At 43.5% G+C, this 22,799-nt stretch overlaps 1 protein-coding gene across 1 annotated transcript in view; it reads right to left on the bottom strand.

Moving 5' to 3' along the window:
• Positions 1-21,165, bottom strand: part of CWH43 (cell wall biogenesis 43 C-terminal homolog) — a 44,374-nt gene extending 23,209 nt beyond the window's left edge. Inside the window, 8 exon segments of the mRNA XM_019928192.2 lie at positions 1,582-1,839; positions 6,554-6,642; positions 10,557-10,678; positions 10,680-10,759; positions 12,911-13,065; positions 13,666-13,786; positions 19,196-19,387; positions 21,013-21,165. Of these exon segments, the coding sequence (XP_019783751.2) occupies positions 1,582-1,839; positions 6,554-6,642; positions 10,557-10,678; positions 10,680-10,759; positions 12,911-13,065; positions 13,666-13,786; positions 19,196-19,387; positions 21,013-21,055 (1,060 nt within the window). The 5' untranslated portion in view covers positions 21,056-21,165.
• Positions 21,166-22,799: the final 1,634 nt, after the last annotated feature.

Genomic DNA, 22,799 nt, shown 5'->3' with positions numbered 1-22,799 from the left:
AAAATACCTCTTCCAAATCAGCCTGTCCTAACAGATGTCTAGCTCATAGAGGAGAAAAGTTTATGTGAAACTGTACAGGGTGATTGGATATATTCCAAGGGCACAAGGGGGAACTGCAGACGAACATAAGTAGAAGCCCAGACTTTTGTGCAGCACTTACCCCAGCTATAACCCCCTAAGAATTTGTCTAATCTGATGTGTGGTATCTCCCCCACTACACAGAAGCTCCAGGTGGGTAGGACCCTATGTCTCTTAAATCCCCTATACCTAAAAAAAAAAAAAAAAAAATCCCCTACACCTGGCACTGCACCTGGACCATAGTAGGTCAATAATTTTTTAATGAGTAAGTGAACAAATGGAAAAATGTCTGAGCAAACAAAAACTGAATCCCCTATTAACATGTTTTGTCTCCTCAGTTTTTCAAAGATTTTATCCTGGAGGCTTTGGACATGTTTTACTTATACTAAAATGACAGGCAATATTTGATCTGTGTCTACTTGGTACACATCAGGAATTTCACTATTGCCAGAAGACAATTTCTGAAATATTAAACTGAACTAAGTTTATGCTATTTGAATTTTGGTACATAAGTTCATAACCACTGAAATGGAAGATATGTACTCTATGATTTGAGAATTTACCATTTACACTAAGATTCACATATGAAAAGATCTTTTGGTAAAAAGAGGGTAAATAAAAACCATACATAGGGGCTTCCCTGGTGGCGCAGCGGTTGAGAGTCCGCCTGCCGATGCAGGGGACATGGGTTCGTGCCCTGGTCCGGGAAGGTCCTACATGCTGCAGAGCAGCTGGCCCGTGAGCCATGGCCGCTGAGCCTGCGTGTCCGGAGACTGTGCTCCACAACGGGGGAGGCCACAACAGTGAGAGGCCCGCGTACAGCAAAAACAAACAAACAAAAAAACAAACAACCATACATAAAATTCAAGGGAACCAAAAAAAATCACACTTCCTATATATATCTACAAGCCTACCACCAAAATAGCAATGTGAGCACCATGATCGTATTTTTTCCTTACATATCATATAATATGGGGTTACGGGGACCTCTTTTATAACTTATTATGGATTAAACTTGTTTTTTTCACAGCTATTCACTTCCAAGGCCTTTGCAGTAATAAATATTACTGAAACTCATTAATGAATTAAGAAATTTCTTTTTAAATAGTAATTTAGACATTTCTCCAGGTTGTTTTTATTTAACCAAGAGAGTCTATTTCAATAAGAAAGGCAAGATCATCCAATTTATCTTTTTTTTTTTTTTTTTGCGGTACGCAGGCCTCTCACTGTTGTGGCCTCTCCTGTTGCAGAGCACAGGCTCCGGAGGCGCAGGCTCAACGGCCATGGCTCATGGGCCCAGCCGCTCCACGGCATGTGGGATCTTCCTGGACTGGGGCACGAACCCATGTCCCCTGCATCGGCAGGCGGACTCTCAACCACTGCGCCACCAGGGAAGCCCCATCCTATTTATCTTAATCAGTCATGTAAAGTGCTAAATCCTAGTCAGTCCTGAAGGGGATTTTTGAGTAGTTACTTGAATCCAGACCTTTCACATGTACTCACCCAAAAGCACATCAGATCTTTCTCTAGCGTACACACCTCCTGGGACAAATTTAAAAGCTGTGCACCGTGCACAGAAAAATATTTCTAGAAGATGAAATATCATGGCAGTGGTCATGGCTTTCCCAGGGCCTGACCCTGAGCTGATAAGGTGTCCAAGCACTTGAGGCCACATGGACGCCGTGAAGAGGGCGAGCACACAGCCAGAGAGAGCGGCTGCCCACGTGGGCAGGTAAAGGAGACCCACAGCCGAGGTCACTCCTGTTTGTGAGAGAGAGAAAGAAAAACAATCAGACAGGAAAGTAGTAATAGTTTCTTCCGTTTTCTTAAAAAAAAAAGGAATAATAAACTTATATAGGATGACCGATTTATAGCTATTTAGAGCCAGAAGGGACCTCAGGGCCATTCTAGTTCAGTTTCTAGACTGGTGAGAAACTAAGGTCTTGGCAAGGTTAATATGCTTTGCTCAAGGTCATGCAGCTAGTTACTTGCACAACTAGAGGTGGAATGTGGGTCCAGTAAATCTCAGTCCAGTGCTATTTCTTCAGGAAGAACAGCAGGAGAGAAGAAGGCATTTTTAGTTTATTTGTGTTAAGATCTTCATAGCAAACATAGCAAAAAAAAAAAAAAAAAGGAAATTACCTGTAATACCAAAATTTGTTAATTTAATTTAACCAGCCAGATCTAGGACATTAGGAAACATGGAGAGTCATGTTTGTAGAACATTTTTGTTAAGAAACTTTCTAAAGGAGTTTAAATGCTGCCCCTCGTCCCACAATATATAAGTTGGCTTTACCAACCCCATAGCCCCCCCCCAAAGAAGCTGTGACTGAGACTGCATTTGTAGACTCACTAGTTTACAGTTCTGCAGGCAGTTCATTCATTCACACAACAGCCTCGGAGGTGCTGGGGGCTGTGCAATCTGCCTGGTCCGCAGCAGGCACTTAGTAAATGTCTGCTAATTCGTTGAGCCAAATCTGAGGGAATATAACATTTCTCCATAGTCCTATGAAATCCGCTGTGAGACAGCAGCACAGCAGGGGCTTACAGCACCCCATTTTGGAGCCATCAGTATAACACCTTTGCAGAGAATATGACATCCTCTAGACATTGGACATTTCAGTCAATGTTGTATAACAGTGAGCCGCCCTTCAAGTATGTCTACAGCAGCCTCCTCACTGCTTGCGGCAAGAACCCCGGGAAGAGGATCCAGCCAGCTTCTTAGTGCCCCATGGCGCTCACCCGTCAGTAAGTTCTACTTGCACCATCACAGGACAATGCCATGTGACTGCCTATTCCTCCCCACTTCAAAAACAACCCACAGATTTTAACTCCATAGTTAGACCTTCAAAATCTTAGATCCAACAACAATTATTTTAATGACAAAAGTTTTTTTTCATTTTGAAATGAACAAACATAATGCCTATTCACTGCAGAAATTTTAAAAATACAGAGCTGTGAACAAGCAATTAAGGATCGCCTAGGACTGAGATGAGATGATCCCAGCTAATACTCCTATGTATTTCCCCTATGTCTTTTTCTGTGTATATGAAGAAGTATTTTTACATAAATGGAATCGTACCACATAGTGAGGATTCTATTCTGCTTTTTGTGGGACATTATATCAAGAACATGTTTTTCGTGTTATTAATGTTTTTCTTCTAAAACATGTTTATGTACGTACACTCTTGCACTGGATAAATACACACAAAAATAAGCAACCATTTTCCTATTCTTGGCCATTTAGGAAGCTTCTGACCCTGTGAGGAACATCTTTCTTTGTCAATTAATCTCTTACTACACCTCTGATTATTTCCTTAAAATAATTCTTAAAAAGATTCTTAGACGTACAACTACTATGTCAAGAGGCGAAAGCATTTTAAAGAGTCAATACTTGTGGTCAACTGCTTTCCCGGGAGGTTATACCAGTTCTCACTTCCTCCAGAAACCCTGCCAGAAGTCCAAAAGGTGAGCCTTTTGGACCCTGCCAAAACCATTTCTTTTTAAAAATCTTTACGAAATTAATGATTAAGTCATAGCATATTTTGATTTTCATTTATTTGATTATTAGGGAGAGGGAATTTTTCCTGTTTACCAGCTTATAATGCCTATTTTTCTAAAGAATGAGTCCTAGTTTGATATTTTAATCTAAAGATATCAAAATGACTTTGTTGTGTCTGTCTTACTACAAAGAATTATCTGAAGGGAAAGAAAACATCTCTTCAAATTTCCCTCGACTGTTACCACTTTCATTTTTAATTTAGTTTCTATTTTTAAACAGGCTACATATTTTTAAGTCCACTAAAACTGTACTTTTATTTTTTTTATTTATTTTATTTATTTATTTTTGGCTGCGTTGGGTCTTCGTTGCTGCACACGGGCTTTCTCTAGTTGCCACGAGCGGTGGCTACTCTTCGGTGAGGTGCACGGGCTTCTCATCGCGGTGGCTTCTCTTGTTGTGGGGCACAGGCTGTAGGCGCGTGGGCTTCAGTAGTTGTGGCGTGTGGGCTCAGTAGTTGTGGCTCGCAGGATCTAGAGCACAGGCTCAGTAGTTGTGGTGCACAGGCTTAGTTGCTCCGTGGCATGTGGGATCTTCCCCGACCAGGGCTCGAACCCACGTCCCCTGCATTGGCAGGTGGATTCTTAACCACTGCGCCACCAGGGAAGCCCCTAAAATTGTCCTTTTAAATAGACTATAAATTCAATCCAAACTCTGAAAGGTAAAAAAGAGTCCCTCTGTCCCCTGTCACCTATTAGTTCCCCTAGCGAAGGCCAACAATGTTAGCATTTTCTTCTGCATCCTCCCAGAGATAGTCTGTGCACAGGAAGAAAAAGGCATGTGTGTGCATTTCCCTTTTTGAACACCAGTGGTAGCATATGATACACTGTTACTTTACCTTTTTCTCTTAACTATACAGCTTAACTATTTTTTGTTTGAGACTGAGTCCTCCCAAATAATCCCCCCACAGATCTTTATAACATCTAAGACACCAAGCAGAATTCATGGTAATTGAATATTCCAATGATATTTATAGTAACTAACACGTTCACTTTAAACAGATCAAGTTTCTTATACAATAAAACTGTAAGCACACTGTATAGCACACTGGGGTCCTACCAGTGCATTGAGTACATTTATGTCTTTTTAAATAGAACTTTGATTTTACTAATTTAATCGCCATCAAGATCTAAAGTTCCTGTATCTTTGCATTTGGGAAATTCTATTGGTCACTTCCATAATTAATTTCATACTGGGACCCAGTTGGGACTTTAACTGTACAATGAAAAAAATATGATTTCTTTATCTGCATTCTGCTTTATGAGGTGTTTTCCAGAGACGAATCACAGTGAAAAGTGGGCACCATCTCTAGATAATTGTGAGCTCCTACTTAATTCAGGTGAGGAGACCATCAGAGAGGGAGATGGAGCTCACTAATTACGGCCCTGCTTTCCTCTCTACTGCAAACAGCCCATTAGAAGCCCGGAATCTGCTTGCCCCGAGGGCCTTTTATTTCACACTTCAGAGAGACAGTCAAACTAAATTAGCTTTAACTCTGGAGGCTATGTTTACTTATCTGGGGAAATAAGCATGAGCATAAAACAACAAGTTCACAGCTTTTCTGTTCTTTAAGTTTATGTTTCTGTGGACCTCAGTGTTCCCATGTTTGAAATGAAGCTGCTAATTACCTGCCCAATAAGCCTTCTGCTCCTAGTCCGTAAGAAAAGACATGATATAAATGCTGCACAACTTTCAATGTATTTCATGTTCATTTTCCTAATTGCATAGAGATTAAGAAGCTATATATGCTCACTGCACACTCCGCATTTACAAAGTTACCTGGCCATTTTTGTGCGGAATCTCAGGAGGCATTTCTCTGATGAGAAGAAAAGTTCCTCCTACATTATATTCACACAAGCATCCCCATATGGAATGTCTACCCGAAAATACACAAGCAAGTAAAAACAGCTCAACATGACCGCAACCGTTTGCTCACACAGCTCCAGGAGGATGACGACCTGGTTAACCTTAGGAATTAAGCAGCCTATTTGGATGACATACACGTCTTCATGCAAGGATGATGGCACTGAGGGTGCACAGAAACGTACCTACGAGGTTATTTAACCCTCATCTTCCATTACCGTTACGTGTAGTCTCAGAAACCCACGCCAGCCTCTAGTACAAAACTCTGAATCACCTGCTTAATTAAAATGTATAAGGACATCTCACAGAAACCAAACACACTATTTGCCCTGTCACAGAGCGGGAATTCTTTTATTTAACACTAAAACTGACTCTCACCATTCCTGCCTTTTAAGGGGAAAGGAACAGAGTGGCATAATTCAGTTTCAGTCACAGTAATGAAATGGTCATAATCATAAAAATAAGTAGATTGCTCCAGAAGTATGATAGTCTCCATTGATATTCTATATTCCTGAAGGGTGTGAATGGGCAGAGAGGGTCCAAGCCTTTGAATAAGCAAACGTGGACCCCAAGGCTGGGTAGAGGAGGGCCAAAACTGTTACACACAAAAGAGAAAGGGAAAGTGAGCTTCATTGTCGAGTCCCAAAGGAAGGTATTCCTGAAAACAGAGAAGCGCTTGGAGAGGGGAAGAGGTCTGGCAAAGTGGCAATGTCTGACCCTCCATCTCCGCAGACTGTCAGTAAAACTGTTCCTGACATCTGTGCCTGGATAAGTCATTTAGGAGGCAGGGGAGAGTATATCAGCACAGTCAGGGGATAAGACAGCTAAGGAGGAGAGGGAAAGTGAAGGAGGAGAAAGCAGGGAACTGGAACCAGTAGTCACTGGTAACCGTGGTGATATCTGGGTTTTAGTGGCTGCACTTGGTGAGACTATCCCACCGGGCAACAGCACATGTTATATGGTCATCTCCTTCCACTCCAGGGGCACATGGAGTAAATTGGACAACTGCAAGTAAATTGGACAACGAAGCATTTCTGTAGGGAAACCACACACCTGTCATCCACCAGGTTAAACTGGAACCAGGAAACCATGAACAAGGCGAAAGCATCAATCCACTCGCCAAGCCCAGCAGAACTGCACCTCTGTAAAAAAATGATACGTTATAGGACATCTGACATTGTTACTACTCCATTGTCCCAAATATAAAACAGATATGTATCTACTACCTCTAGGCACATCCAAGAGATAGTATGAGTGTGAAACAACCAGTGAGATAATGAAAGCCCACTGGGAACCAATATTATATACATTCAGAACATTGACATAAAAGCACCTCTGACTTGAGATAAACGATATCTGCAGTCTTTCATGGTCAGTGTAAACACAGTAATTGAGTTTTCTCAGACTATTAAATTATAGTTCATACTGGCCAAGTGACATTTTAAATGACTCTGCCAAAGATAAAAAGAAAAAGACACTGGGAATAGTTTCTATTTAGTGTGCCTCTTTTCACTCTTTTCTCAACCTCAGTACTGCTTTTATCAATAGTCTCTGCCTGGGCTTCCCTGGTGGCGCAGTGGTTGAGAGTCCGCCTGCCGACGCAGGGGACACGGGTTCGTGCCCCGGTCCGGGAAGATCCCACATGCCGCGGAGCGGCTGGGCCCGTGAGCTATGGCCGCTGAGCCTGTGTGTCCGGAGCCTGTGCTCCGCGACGGAGAGGCCACAACAATGAGAGGCCCGCGTACAGCAAAAAAAAAAAAAAAAAAAGTCTCTGCCTTCCTGGGACTGATGTGAGTTTGGTAAATAATTAATAGTTGTGTGTTTTTAAAAACAACCACAAACTATTTCATTCTGTTGCTACTTTGGCAAAAACTTGGAGGAGGAGAAAAAAAAAGAATTTAAACTTTAGGGGAAAATCCAGCAGCAATAAAAGCTACAACATGGCACTCAGTAAAATAGCTGTAATATAAATAAACTAAAAAACATAGTACTTACTACATACCAGGCACTGTTTGAAGATTTTTACATATATTAGCTCATCTAACACTCACAAGTCTGTGGTAAATGCGATAATTATCCCCATTTTGCAGAGGAGGACACTGCAGGAAAGAGCACTAAGAAACCTGCCACAGATTGTACACAGTCGCCCACGTAGGACTAAGAATCCAAAAAAGGCCCTCCAGCTCTGGAGTGAGGCTCTCAGCCGCTCTCCTGCCTATCCCCACCTTCTAAGGTTAAGGGTGGTCCTGGGTCTACAGAAGAGAGAAAAGGCTGGCGAGGACACTGTGGATCACTGTCTATCCCCAAGTCAACCACAAATGTTTATGAGGACCTACTGTGTGCCAGGCTCTGTTCTAGGGGCTTGGGATGCGTCAGTGAACAAAGATCCCTTTCCTTCATGCGCTCACATTCCAGTGGCGGAGAGGGCCAGACAATAAACACAGTTAGAAAATAGCACAGGATATTAGAAGGTAGAAGACACTAAAGAGGGAGAGTTTGGGGGTCAGGAGTGCTGGGGTGGGCTAATGGGAAGCTGGAACATGTGGCTAAGAAAGTGTCCTGCTCCCTCATCCTCCCAGGCTCTGTGGTCTGCACTGATCCTCTGGTTTCCCAAAGTCCCCTCAGCACCATCTGTGCCTCTCTCTCAGCTTCCTCCCATCTCCCACATCTTCAGCCCATCAAAATAGATTTATGACCCATCCCCTTAAGTAGAAACTAGAGAATTTTAGAGAGCAATTCCTACTATGACGGTCATAGGTGATGATGATCTAATGCAACACTTCTCAGACAGGGTTCTGAGAAACACCAATTTTATGATATGTTGATAGGTGTTCTAACAAAGGAATTCCATGTTCGAGTAAGTTGGAGAAACTCCCGAGTGACTCTGTGATGCTAATGTGCCTTGTGAATCACAAAGGAAGATGAAGTACAGTGTTTCCAAAACCTACTTGATCTAAACGAGGTTTTGGTTTTGCTTGTTTTTTCTCTCAGATTACCCATTAACATCTCAAGAAACCAGTGTTCCACACAACACGATTTGGGAAATGCTGGTCTCAGGCGGTGCATCTCCATCTTCAATGTGTCACTCCAGCACACAAAATCATAAAATGAAAACCCTCATTTTAAAGGTGAGTAAAACAAGGCCAGGGACGTTAGGCGACTGGTCCAAAGTTGAATGGTGAATTGCTGTCGGCCAACCAGGACTCCAACCCTCAAGACTGGCCTCGGATTCCTGGTCCAGTTCTCCTGTCGCTCTTCCTCACATCTTATGCTTGTTTTCATGGGAGCTTTGGAAATGAAGCTTTAACACATAAGAATAAACTCCTTCCCTCCCCCTCTCTTCTGTGCCTTTCTTCCTTCTCTCTCCTCCTCCCAAATATGCCAGAGCATCCAAGATCAAAAAGATATAGACTCTGGATGAGATCACATATGTACACTTCCTAGCTCAGGGCCGGATACAGAGGAACTCATAAGTATTAGTTCCTTTTCCCATTCCCGGCCCTCAAAGAGTTTAGCGTCTAGAAAGGATGAAGGACATAAAATAACTGTAGTATAAACAATTTGTAATACAGAATAATAATAAGAGATGTACAAGGGGGTGGGGGTGGGATGGGCATTCAAGGTAGTTTGTGGGATAATCAGAGAAGACTTCACAGAGGAGATGCATGACCTGGGTTTTGAAGGGTGAGTGAGAGCTTGCCGAGACATCAAGGCAGAGAAGGTAGCCCAGACACAGGGAAGAGCACGTACATACACATGGGGGGCTGGGACAATCTGGCACGTCTAGGGAACTGAAAGTGATTTCAGCCCAGGTGAAGCCTGGGGATAAGGCAGGGAGCATCTTTAAAACATTAAGTGAGGCTGAGGGTGCAGATCCTGTCTCATATGACCTGGTTTGGGGGAGAAAAACTGCTGAAAGGTTTTAAGCAAAAGAGTGATGGGGTCAGGTGTACATTTTAGAGATCGCACTCTCAGTGTGGAGATGGCCACACTGCACAGAGGCCATTAGAAGACCAGAGCAGTAGCCTGATGAAAGATGGGAGGATCCACTAAGGAGATATGGTGGGGGATGGCGAGGGAGGGATAGGTGCTTTAAGAGAAGTAGTAGAATCGACTGGACTTAATACCAAGTGAGATGCAGAAAATGAGGAAGACACACAATTCGAAGATGATTCCTGGTTTCCAGCTTAGACGGTAGAGGGACAGACAGAGTAAACCAAGGCCCAGAGGAGGAAGGACATGTCTGGGTAGTGAAAACTACTGAGCCAGACTTGGACACACTGCATGTGAGACAACTGTGGGATGTGCCCAGACATCCTCTGGGGAAAGAGCCAGTGTGTCTCCATATGTGGGAATTTCAGCGCTTTAGGAGAAAACAGATATCTGCGGCAGATGTTTTAAGGGTTCCTCCCATCTTTTTATGTGAAAGGCTGGACCTGACCATGGGAGAAAAGAGGTGTCAGGAAGAGTAGAGAGAGGGTCAGTGAGGACCAAGCACAGGAACCAGCACTTAAGCTCAAGACTGCTAACTCCTTGGGAGCCCCATGGCTGGAACAAGTCCCAAAGTACAGAGGATGCAGAGCTCCCCTAGGCTTCCCTCCTTTGCAGAGATTATAGCTCTCTGCCTTGCTGCCAACCCGCTCTCTCACCAAGGCCCTCTTGTCTCGTCCTACCCAGTGCCCAAAACTGTAATAGGGGGATCTGGAGGAAATGCCATGCTTTCCCTGCCACTGAGAATGCTCTTCTTGGCAGGAATTCCTCAGCGTGCCCACGCAGGAGCTCCCAGGACCTCTCACTTAGCCGTGCACAATCCTTAGTCCTCCCTCATCTACCTCCCAGCAATCCTTCAGCACTGGGGCAAATACCCCTCCAGCTCCGTCATCTCCAGAGTGGATCCAGTACTGTCCTACTGCAGTAACGTCCTGCAATGTTTCTGACATCTAGGGAAAGAGGAATACGAAACATCGGGCTGGTGCAGGTCTACCTGCTCAAACAGAGGAGGAATTTCTTCAACAATACTAGCCAATTGCTGGATTGCTTCCACACCCAAACTCACCCAAATGGGTTAGGATCTGGCCCTGGATGGGGATGCCCACTCACTGCCCATCTGGAAACAAGAGAGACTTCTCCAAAAATCCAGTGGGTAAGGAACATGAGACTGCCAAAGGCAGCCCCCTGCCAACAACCAGTTCGGTCTAGAAGCCATCACCCTGGCTGCCTCCTCAGACTTCTTCCCCTCAGGTCTACAGCAGGCACCATCTAGAATGAAAAATGGAAAAGGATCCGTTACATGGAAATTTACCCTCTGTATTTAACAGAATGGTACCTGGCCTCAAGGAGCTGACTTCAGAAGAGGAGATGAGACCCAGTCCAAAGCAGAATGTGCTGGGAGGTAGTCAGTGGGAGGGGTTATTTCAGGCAGGCTAGATCGGGAACGATTTAGGGAGAACCCATCATTTTGGAATTTGACAACTGAAAATGCAGAAATTTATTTACTTCATTAAAGTGAAATTAAGAGTATGAGCTAAAATATATGTACGAAAAGTGAAAGGTATGTTCAGGGAACAAATGCAGTCCACCTTGAGTGGAACACTTTCAGAATACCAGGCTGCTTCTCCCCAGAAGAACAGGGCTCTCATCTAACCCTCTGTGTCCCCGGAGTGATAACAGGGCATCGCCTGAGCAGTTACCATGGGCCAGGCCCTATGCCCAGCCCTTTACATGAACTCATTTAATTTTCACAACCACTTTACGAGGTAGGCTCTATTACTAATCCCATTTCACAGATTAAAAAACTGAGGCTCAGAGAAAACAAGTAACTTGCCCAAGATCATACAGCTGGTAAAGAGAACTTAGGCAGCACCTGTGCACTTCACTATACTATACTTCCCGGGACTGTTTAACCACAAGGTCTCAGTGTGTTGCATTAATGACTTCACATACAGAAATGTAACTACTGGAGAAAATGCTGGCAGGAGAATTTCTTTGTAGGAACAGAGAACCTGCTGGGTAGATGCTTCATGACACTGAGAAGCCCTCTCCAGGATAGAAAGAAAACTTCGGGTCTGCCTGTGAGGATGACAGGCCGATTTCACAAAGAGGAAGAAAGCCATTCTGCCAATAAAGGAGTGAGGGGAAGGAGAAGCAGAGCTGAAAGCTACAGGGATGAGGGAGAGAAGATGTGAAGACGGAAGGAGGCCAGGGCCTGGAGGCTAGGAGACAGTCTTTGGAGAAGAGAGAAGCCTAAGCTGAATTTGCTGATTAACACTGCTTCATACTATGGTGGGTGACCCTCCCCCAAGACCCAGCAAATCTTCAACAAAGCAACCCCCAAAAATGCCTGGGATGATCAGACATCCTGGGGAAGCTGGTGGGGAGTCAAGTTTTGTAAATGGGGCACAGTGCAAAAACAGGAAGGGACCAACAACTGGGTCACATAAATTTAAAACAGAGGTGAGAAAGAAGAAAACTCCAGTCGGGAAATGTAAGCGATACCCTGAATATCCTTATCAGGCTGTACCTGTGAAATCTGCTGCCTGAGTTTCTACTTCATGTTAGCGATTTATGAAATAGAAGACATATACTAGGGCACTAGACCGAGTTCTAAATGTTCTAATTAATATCAATGTCCCTCGACCAATTTACGTGCATGATGTTCCCTTGTTCTCACTAACCCCACTTCATGCCAAAATTGGGGCCAAGGGGGAATTATACAAGCCCTTTGTTCACGGTGAGCCAAACCCTCTAAACTTCCATTAACCTGTGAGATTTCTCCTTGTATTTACAAAAGAACAGCGACTCACTGAGAGTTACACACAAAGCCAGGAGCAAGTTATGTAGAATCTAGTAACACTTGTTCCTTCTTTTCAGAAGAGTCTCGAGTTAGCATGTGAAGCAAATGTCCAAGTTTGTTTGTCAGCTCCAGACAGGTGATCTGAAAGGTGGTATGAATATGTAGGATTTCCTTTCTTTTTAAATTTCATATTTGGAGCTTAAATATCTTCAGAGTTGGGCCCGGGGCGGGGCGGGAACAAAAGCAAAAAACAAACAAACCAAAAGAAACCAAACAAACCCATGCAGTTCCCACAGTCCTCGTCCTGGAAAGTCCTGTCCAGAGGGAAAGAGGAGGTAGACAGAGCTGAAAGCCAGCAGGGAGTATGAGGCCTGGGTCTACTCTCGCACTCCACGCTGAGACAAGCCAGAGACGCATTGCTATCGTCACCCTCTATGCTGGCGAGGAAAAGGTGCCTTCTGCTTAGATAACAGTCCACTACCTGCGCCGGCTACTCTTGCAGAGGGAGAAAAAGTAGAAATGGAGATAGATGCAGAAAGACTAGTTTTATCTTTCCAAGGTGTGTTACATTCAGATAAGAAAGAGAAAATCCCTAAATAAACTGGGCCTACACTTACCTGTGTAAATGCAATCGAGTGTGGCGATGGTACTTAATGTCAGTATCACTCTGTTGGACATCTGATAAGTCCAGACTGGGTTCAGTGAAGTGTACCAAATGTGGAGAACAAGAAGAAGAATCTGTCCTAAAATGAATCCCCAGATTCCGAAGTACCTGTAAGTACAGAAGTATTTTTAACAACTTTTTTTTTTTTTTTTTTTTTTTTTTTTTTTTTGCAGTACGCGGGCACTCTCACTGTTGTGGCCTCTCCCATTGCAGAGCACAGGCTCCGGACGTGCAGGCTCAGCGGCCATGGCTCACAGGCCCAGCCGCTCCGCGGCATGTGGGATCTTCCCGGACCGGGGCACGAACCTGTGTCCCCTGCATCGGCAGGCGGACTCTCAACCGCTGCGCCACCAGGGAAGCCCTTTAACAACTTTTTATGTGGTTTCAATGTACTATGTCCATTGTGAATTTCACAGTGTCATAGAAGGAGTATATGAGGTAGTCTTGTTGGTAATCTACATGACTTAGCCTCGTTGGCACATGACTTAGCCTTTGTATAGCCGTTACCTAGGCAACTTGTTATAATGCCTTCATTCTCACAACGTTATTGAGACTGATGGCAAATATTCACATCCCGATTTTGTGAAAAGTGAGACTTCTACAAGGCCTTATGCAAGGTAAAGACTATATCTTGCAGCTCCTAGTCCCAACCTTCCCTTTGGTAATTGACCACATTTGTTTGTCTGTAGGCACAAGATATGAACATACCTTTGCAAACCACTTCCTGTCCACCATGCCACGGCTTGCACTACCAGTGAGGAAGACAGACCGAGCGCGAGAACCACGAGCTGAAGTTTGGCATTTGGAGCCTGGAAGGAGGCTATGCTGCCTGCAAATGAAGGAGAATTAAACATTTCTGGCAATCATGCATTGGTATTCAATGATCTGCATTTGATAACTGCTGTGTCTGATACCATGGTTACACTCGGGAAGGTAGAATTAATATATAATTATCTGAGTGCATAAATCTTTTTGAAAATTTTTATTGAGATATCATTCGTACCATAAATTCACTCTGCTAAAGTGTATGATTCAATGGTTCTTAATACATTCACAAAGTTGTGCAACTCTTACCACCATCTAATTCCAGAACATTTTCATCACCCCAGGAAGAAACCTGTGCCCATTAGCAGCCCCTCCCTTTCCTCCTCTTCCCCCCAACCCCGACCCCCAGGCCCCCACAATCACTTCTCTACTTCCTATCTGTATGGATTTTTCCTATTCTGGACATTTCATATAAATGAAATCATAAAATACACAGCCTTCTGTGACTGGTTTTTTTCACTTAGCATAATGTTTTCAAGGTTCATCCACGTTGATGGGCCTAGAGACTATCATACTAAGTGAAGTAAGCCAAATGGAGAAAGACAAATATATGATAGCACTTACATGTGGAATCTTACCAAAAAAAAAAAAAGATACAAATGAACTTATTTGCAAAAGAGAAAGAGATTCACAGACATAGAAAACAAACTTATGGTTACTGATGGGAAAAGTAAGCGAGGGGGACAATTAGGAGGTTGGGATTAACATATACACATTACTATATTTAAAATAGATAACCAACAAGGACCTACTGTATAGCACAGGGAACTATTCTCAGTATTTTGTAATAACCTATAGGGAAAAAGAACCTGAAAAATATATTATATTATATGATATACAAAACGGAATCACTGTCTGTATACCTGAAACTAACATGACATTGTAAACCAATTAAACTTCAATAAAATCTTTTTTAGGGGCTTCCCTGGTGGCGCAGTGGTTGACAGTCCACCTGCCGATGCAGGGGACGTGGGTTCGTGCCCCGGTCCGGGAAGATCCCACATGCTGCGAAGCGGCTGGGCCCGTGAGCCATGGCCGCTGAGCCTGCGCGTCCGGAGCCTGTGCTCCGCAACGGGAGAGGCCACGGCAGTGAGAGGCCCGCGTACCGCAAAAAAAAATTTTTTTTAATCTTTTTTAAAAAAGGTCCATGCATGTAGTACCATGTATCAGTTTCATTCCTTTTTATGGCTAAATAATATCCCATGGCATGGATATACTGCCTTTTTTTAATCCATTCATCAGTTGATGGGCATCTGGGTTGTTTCTACTTTTTGGCTACTATGAATAATGATGTTAGGAACATTTGTGTACCAGGTCTTATGTGAACATATGTTTCCATTTTTCTTGGGTCTATACCAAGGAGTGGAGGTGTTGGGTCATATGACAACTATGTTTAACATCTTGAGGAACTGCCAAGCTGTTTTCCAAATCAGCTGCACCATTTTACATTTCCACCAGCAGTGTGTGAGGGTTTCAATATCTTCATACCCTTGTCAACACTTATTGTCTATGATTTTGAACATAGCCATTTTAGTGGGTCAAGATATTTAAGGTCAAAAATAACCTAAATCACTGGTAGTATGAACTAGTTTAATAGTTAACTACATAGTAATCAACCTAAAATATCTGAGGTGTCAGCGATGAGATAGCACAGAACACTCAGATCTTCTTTGTAGTTATGTAAGAATGCCTTAGGACTCTGTAAAAACAAAGTTGTTTTGTTTCCTTAAGAAGCATCTGAAAAGGGAGTTTTAAGGCAAATCATGGCTTACTTCAGCCTCTCTTTAGCATCAACAAAGCTCAATGGCCACCTGGAAGAGCATCTGACAAAAACTGGTTTCTTTCATGTGTTTGTTGGCAGTCTGTATATCTTCTTTGGAGAAATGTCTATTTAGGTCTTCTGCCCATTTTTGGATTGGGTTGTTTGTTTTTTTGTTATTGAGCTGCATGAGCTGCTTGTAAATTTTGGAAATTAAACCTTTGTCAGTTGCTTCATTTGCAAATATTTTCTCCCATTCTGAGGGTTGTCTTTTGGTCTTGTTTATGGTTTCCTTTGCTGTGCAAAAGCTTTTAAGTTTCATTAGGTCCCATTTGTTTATTTTTGTTTTAATTTCCATTTCTCTAGGAGGTGGGTCAGAAAGGATCTTGCTGTGATTTATGTCATAGAGTGTTCTGCCTATGTTTTCCTCTAAGAGTTTTACAGTGTCTGGCCTTACATTTAGGTCTTTAATCCATTTTAAGCTTATTAGGGAAATGCAAATCAAAACTACAATGAGATATCATCTCACACCGGTCAGAATGGCCATCATCAAAAAATCTAGAAACAATAAATGCTGGAGAGGGTGTGGAGAAAAGGGAACACTCCTGCACTGCTGGTGGGAATGTGAATTGGTACAGCCACTATGGAGAACAGTATGGAGGTTCCTTAAAAAACTACAAATAGAACTACCATATAACCCAGCAATCCCACTATTGGGCATATACCCTGAGAAAACCATAATTCAAAAAGAGTCATGTACCAAAATGTTCATTGCAGCTCTCTTCACAATAGCCCGGAGATGGAAACAACCTAAGTGCCCATCATCGGATGAATAGATAAAGAAGATGTGGCACATATATACAATGGAATACTACTCAGCCATAAAAAGAAACGAAATTGAGCTATTTGTAATGAGGTGGATAGACCTAGAGTCTGTCATACAGAGTGAAGTAAGTCAGAAAGAGAAAGACAAATACCGTATGCTAACACATATATATGGAATTTAAGAAAAAAAAAATGTCATGAAGAACCTAGGGGTAAGACAGGAATAAAGACACAGACCTACTGGAGAATGGACTTGAGGATACGGGGAGGGGGAAGGGTAAGCTGTGACAAAGAGAGAGAGAGGCATGGACATATATACACTACCAAACGTAAGGTAGATAGCTAGTGGGAAGCAGCCGCATAGCACAGGGAGATCAGCTCGGTGCTTTGTAACCGCCTGGAGGGGTGGGATAGGGAGGGCGGGAGGGAGGGAGACGCAAGAGGGAAGAGATATGGGAACATATGTATATGTATAACTGATTCACTTTGTTATAAAGCAGAAACTAACACACCACTGTAAAGCAATTATACCCCAATAAAGGTGTTAAAAAAAAAAAACTGGTTTCTTCATCCTCAACTCTGAGTCACTTTCCTACCCACTGCCCTTTCTCAAATACAATTCTACCTCTACTCAAGGTGATGGGTTTTCAGGGAAGAAGCAGATGAAAGGGGAGCAACAAGAAGCATCTCAAATCCCATACCCCCTGTCGAAGTTATTTCCTATTACATTATAGCCTCCAGAAGTTCCTGGGCCAGAACTGGACTCAAAAATACAAAACTGTCCCAGTAACTGTTCGGTGGGTGGCTTTGTAGGTAAAGCTGCCACAGGCAGCATTGAGCAAAGGCAGCGAAAAAGGGCCACTGAGCAGATTCCTCTCGTAAAGCCAACCAAGGAGTGTGATGAGGCCATCGTCATTCATAGAAGGATTCTGTAAGCCAAGGCCAGCTTAACTCAGTTACTATACATGCTCAAAAAGAAGAAAGTTTCATTTCTATTATTTCTAGAGCTGAAAATTTCATGGTTATTTCATTCCTATAGACATCATCTTTTAAAAGGATGCATTTTCCAGTGGTCTTGACCACAGCTATTTCTGAGCTCTAGACCTTTGTGGGTAACCACATAACTCACTACACTCACTAACCACGTTCTGCCTTCTTCAGGGACTGATGCACAGAAAAATAGAAGGCAATTCCCTAGTGATTCCTGTCACTGTTTCTGAAAAAAGTCAAGTGACTGTTCCTAGACAGAAGATATACACAGCGTGGCTCAAGAACAAATGCCCCTTGGAAAACTCAGAGAAACCAACTGTGTAATAGCAGAAGGGCAAGACAGGCAGACTTTTCAGCTACAGATTCCACCAGACTGGAGTCTGGTGTTTTTGTTTTTTAAAACCTTTTCTCCATGACCTCACCTTACTTTTTTTTTACTACCAGTACTTCTCCAAGGTCTCTCAATATTTATTAATGTTAATAACCTCAAGTGTCTGTGATAGTAAGTGTACATTTTCTAATTGCTGGGTTTTGGCAATGTGACGTACTGAACTTCAGAATTCGAAAACTACAAAAGGTATACAGTGCAAAGTTTCCCTTTCATACCTGTGTCTAGGTACCAAATTTTTCACCTTGGAAGCAACTAAAATGGTATCAGGTTTTTAAAAAATACTTCTAGACCTATTTAATGCATGTCCAATTAACTATTAAATATATTTTCATCTAACCTATTTTACACAAATGCTAGTATTCTGCACATACTGTTTAGCGCTTCTTTTTTCCCACTTAACAACATATTTTGAAGAACATTCCATTTCCTTACAGAAATGTTCTCATTCTTTAATATAGCTGCATAGTATTCTATAGTACTCCAAGTTTTAGAACCATAACTTATTTAACCTAACCGATCCCATACAAATGACATATAGGTTGTTTCTAACATTATTATTATAAACATTGCTGCAATGATTAAATAACCTTTTATTTTTATCATTTTACACATATGTGAGTTTATCTATAGGATATACTCCCAGAAGGGGGATTGCTGAGTGAAAGATACATATTTGTCCTTTTGATAAACAATGCTAACTGATCCTTTGCAGAAGTTGTGACACTTTACAGCTCTGCCAGCAATGCGTAAGTGCCTGCTTTCCCACGCTTACAACAGTGTTGTCAGAGTTTGTTCTTTGCCAACCTGATATGTGAGACTGTCTATGCATATATGTGTGTGTGTATGATTTGTATTCTATACATTTTAGTATCTTTTTAAGAACCAGTTATATTTCCTTTCCAGTAAACTGATCATATCCTTTGCTTTCTCTTCTGTTGAACTATTGGTCCCTTTTTATTATTGATTTGTAAGAACTCCATATATTAATGAAATTAGCCCTCTGACTGGAAGAGCTGCAACAGCTGTCCTAACCTGTTGATTGCCTTTGCTTAACACGGTGTTCATCATGCATAATTTTCATATTTTTAGGCAGTATCATTTAACAACTTTTTAATGGCTTTGGAGTTTCATGTCATAGTTGGAAAAAAGAACAAAAATATGTTCAAGAGTTAAGCTGTTCTCCAAGGTATCTTTCCCCTCTTCATCTCAGTGATCCTTAAGCTCTTCCAAACTGACGGAAAAGTTAAACACGTAAATATGCTGACTCTTGGTCTAGACTTCCAATTCTACTAAAACTCTTCAAGGTAGTAGTAAGAGACAGAGAAATCTTTTATTTTTTATTTAATCATTTAGCATTCAAAGAACAGTCTACATATTTTCACTTTCATTTCATTTTTAGCTAAAAATAAAAAAACCAAAAAACTTAAGGAATCACTTTTAAATCTTACCAACGGTAATTATCCACAGCAGGGCTACCATCCACTTCTTGTTAACCAGTTTCCAGACAGGAGGAATTGTGAGGAATAATGGAGAAAGAAATGCTATGGCAAAAGCTTCAAGCCCAGTGAGTTCTAGTGTTTGCAGGGGAAAGTAATAGATCATCGGTCCCAGGCCATCGCCGAGAGACCAAGAAACATATCCTAGGGAAAACAAAAGTTTTTAAGAGAGAGAGAAAGTATAACTTTCTCATTGTTTCAAACAGTAGCCCTTCCCTCCACTAAAACTCCTCCGGCCGGCCGCCCTCCTTCATGACCCTGGCCTTAACTGGGTTCCAGTAACAGAATTCCTCCCCTTTCCTGTCAGGCCCAGAATGAGAATGGCTCAACATCCCTTGCTTGTCCCTTTAACCTCGTTCATACCTCCCGTAGGTAGGTAGTCCCTTTATTAAAGGCTCTTCATTTGGACCATCTAGGTTAAATCTGGTTTCCTGTCAGGACCCTGATTGATAAAATTTCCTTAACTAAATCGACCCTTCTTTTATGAGAAATATCGTGAAAATCAAAAAGAGTAACAAACGGCAGAACTCCTTCCTCCCACTCCAGACTACAGCCAAAGGCACATTAGTTAGGAAATAACCATTTTCTTGTGAGCAAACTATTTTAAACCTAACCCTTAGGAGACAGTGTAGAGTAGTGGAAAACGCAGATTTGACATTACTTTCACAGCTGCCAACTACTGACTGTGCAATCTTCTACAATGATGATAATTAACCAATGGGCAGTTACCATGCACTAGGCTCTGTGCTAAGTATTCACCCTGATCCTCTCTCTTCTTCTGCATCCTATGAAATTGACACTATTTCTACTCCCCTCTTACAAATGCAAAATCAAACAACAAAAACTCCTTAGACACAGAAAGTTAAGTAATTGCCTAAGGTCACAAAAGTGGCAAATGGCAGAGTGAACTTAAAAGCGAGCGGTCTGGTTCCAAACCATCCTTAACCACCGAAAGCAGTACTTTTAACCACCTCGCAGTTATTAAGATTAAAAAAGATTAAGTACACACAGTACCTAGTACCCTAGGTACTCACTGAATGTAATTCGCTTTACATCGCGTACTTGTGAGATACAGACTGGGCCAAAAAATGAGCCCCGCCCCCCAGCCCGAGCATTACCAGCTCCCAGAAAATCAAGTTCTTAGGAAGGCACCCCTCCCCTTCATCGTGAACAGCGAGATGCTAGCAATCTCCCGAACGTTTGTCTGGGAATTCTGATTTCAACCATACAACTCCGACAATATTACAACAATAATTGTTCTTGGGACTTTTTGCAAAGCTGCTAAGTGAGCACATGGGGCTCCAGTTCGACGTTTTCCGCCAAATACTCAAATGTGCAGCCACTACCCAAGGCCACTTGTGAGGGGTCAACCCACGCGGTAGCCACCACGCTGAGTGCTCACCTACAGCTACCGGGGGAAACGGGTGCCCCTTTCCTTCTGAAAGGTAAAGTTCGGTGCTGAAATTTATTCAGTTAAACTTAAAGATCACGGGTGAGGGGACTCGGGGTTGGTACCAGCTTCGCGGTTCAAGGCCGACAGGTGAAGAAGTCGGGCCCCTTGGGCGCAACACCAGGGTGGCGTGGGAGCTCTCTCTCTCTCTCAACTCCTCCAGCAGCAGAAGTTGCCAGGGGACGATAAGCATCTCTATTCCGGGCACCAAGCGCGCGTTCCTCCCTCCAGGAGCTCAGCCAACCCGGCGGAGTACCGCGGCTCCGGGCAGGGCCGGGGGAGCGGACCGGCGAATGCGCGGCGGGCGGCCTCGGCTTACCCAGAAGGCTCTCCAGGAGCACTTCTCTCCACAGCGAGGGCATGGCCGAGGCCCGGAGCGGCGCCGCCGAGGGAAGCCGCGCGGCCCGCACACCCGCCGCACTGCGCCGGCCGCTGAGTTCTCCGGGGTCGCCATCCACGCCTCAGGCTCCCGTCAAGTCTGCCGCCGGCCGCCCAGCCGCCCGCCCACCCGCAAGCCGCGCCCACGCGAGGGTGGGGCCCGCTGCCCCCGCCCCGTCCCATCCAGCGCCGCCCTCCCGGCCCCACCGCCTCTGCGCGGCCCGCGGTCCCGCGCCACCGCCTCTGCCGGCGCCACCGCCTCCGCCGACGCCACCGCGCAGCGAGCGGGACCCGGGGGCCTCCGACCTGCCGCCCAGAAGAAACCAGGTGGCCGGGCTCGCCGGCAGAGCGGCCCCGGGGATGGCGCGCTGCGAGCGCCCAAGAGGACTGCATCATTGCAACTCTGCACCCGCGGTGCCCTTTAAACGAGGCCCAGGGGCGCGTTACGAGGGGAAGGCTTAGACGCAGGTGGGGAGCCTGAGCTGCCAGGGGCTCTAGCGCCTCCGGCGAGCAGGTGCGAACAGGACCTTGGCGTTCCTAAGGCCTGGGAGACGCTCTCGGGCGAGCGGGCACCTGCGATGGCCAGGTGTGCGCTTCTCCTTCTCAGCTTTGGTAGTAAACAAATCGCATTCTGGGAAGGCGGTTGAAAAATTCTAGAGATTACAGAATTTTCTATGGCTTTTAGAGACGTCGCAACACTTGCTCAGGGGAGAGAAAACCAGTGATGGCAGTGGAAGTTCTGCCTTCCTCCACTTTATGGATAATGATCTTTGAGAGTGCCCGTCCCTGAGGAGAAAGGGAGAGACGTTCTAACAATGGAGCGAGTGAACTAGGCCAGTTATTTCTCATTCAAATATTACCACACCCCAGGATGTTTTGAGTTTTTTAGAACCTTCTCAAACAATTTATTTTAATTCGCTTTAATTTTTTTGGAACAGTTTGTCATTTACCACTTTCGGAAGGTTTGCTCTGAAATTAAACAAACAATGATGGATTGCCTAAGTGTAAAAGTGTAAAACAGTTAAGAGCAGTTTTGAGCAAAGAGTTCCAAATCGCTTAATTACTTACTAGTACTCATTGTCACCAGATAGAGATCAATTGAATAGAATTGAGAGTCCTGAAATAAACCCTCTCATTTAGGCACAAATGATTTTCAACAAGCTTGCCAAAACAATTACATGAGGGAAGGGGTGGTCTTCTCAACAAATGGATTTAGAACAATTGAAATTCCACAGGAAAAAGGGTAAATCGGACACCCCCCCCAAATCTCATACCATATACAAAAATTAACTCAAAATGGATCAAAGACTTAAATGTAAGAGATGAAACTATAAAAATCTTAAAACATAGGAGTAACTCTTCATGATCTTTAGTTAGACTATGGATTTTTAAATACAACAGCAAAAGCACAAATGACAAAAGAAGTAATAAATAAATTGGACTTCATCAAAACTAAAAGCTTTTGTGCTTCAAAGGACACAGTCCAAGAAAGTGAAAAGACAATGTACAGGATGGGAGAAAATATTTTATAATTATACATCTGGTAAGGAACTGGTATCTGGAATATATATTTTTAAAAATTACAACTCAGGGACTTCCCTGGTGGCACAGTGGTTAAGAATCTGCCTGCCAATGCAGGGGACACGTGTTCGAGCCCTGGTCCAAGAAGATCCCACATGCCGTGGAGCAACAAAACCTGTGCACCACAGCTACTGAGCCTGTGCTCTA

The sequence above is a fragment of the Tursiops truncatus genome, chromosome 5 (assembly GCF_011762595.2).
Source record: "Tursiops truncatus isolate mTurTru1 chromosome 5, mTurTru1.mat.Y, whole genome shotgun sequence".
NCBI lineage: Eukaryota > Metazoa > Chordata > Mammalia > Artiodactyla > Delphinidae > Tursiops > Tursiops truncatus.
Note: the sequence above shows the minus strand (reverse complement) of the source record. Positions and strands in the feature narration are given on the sequence as shown.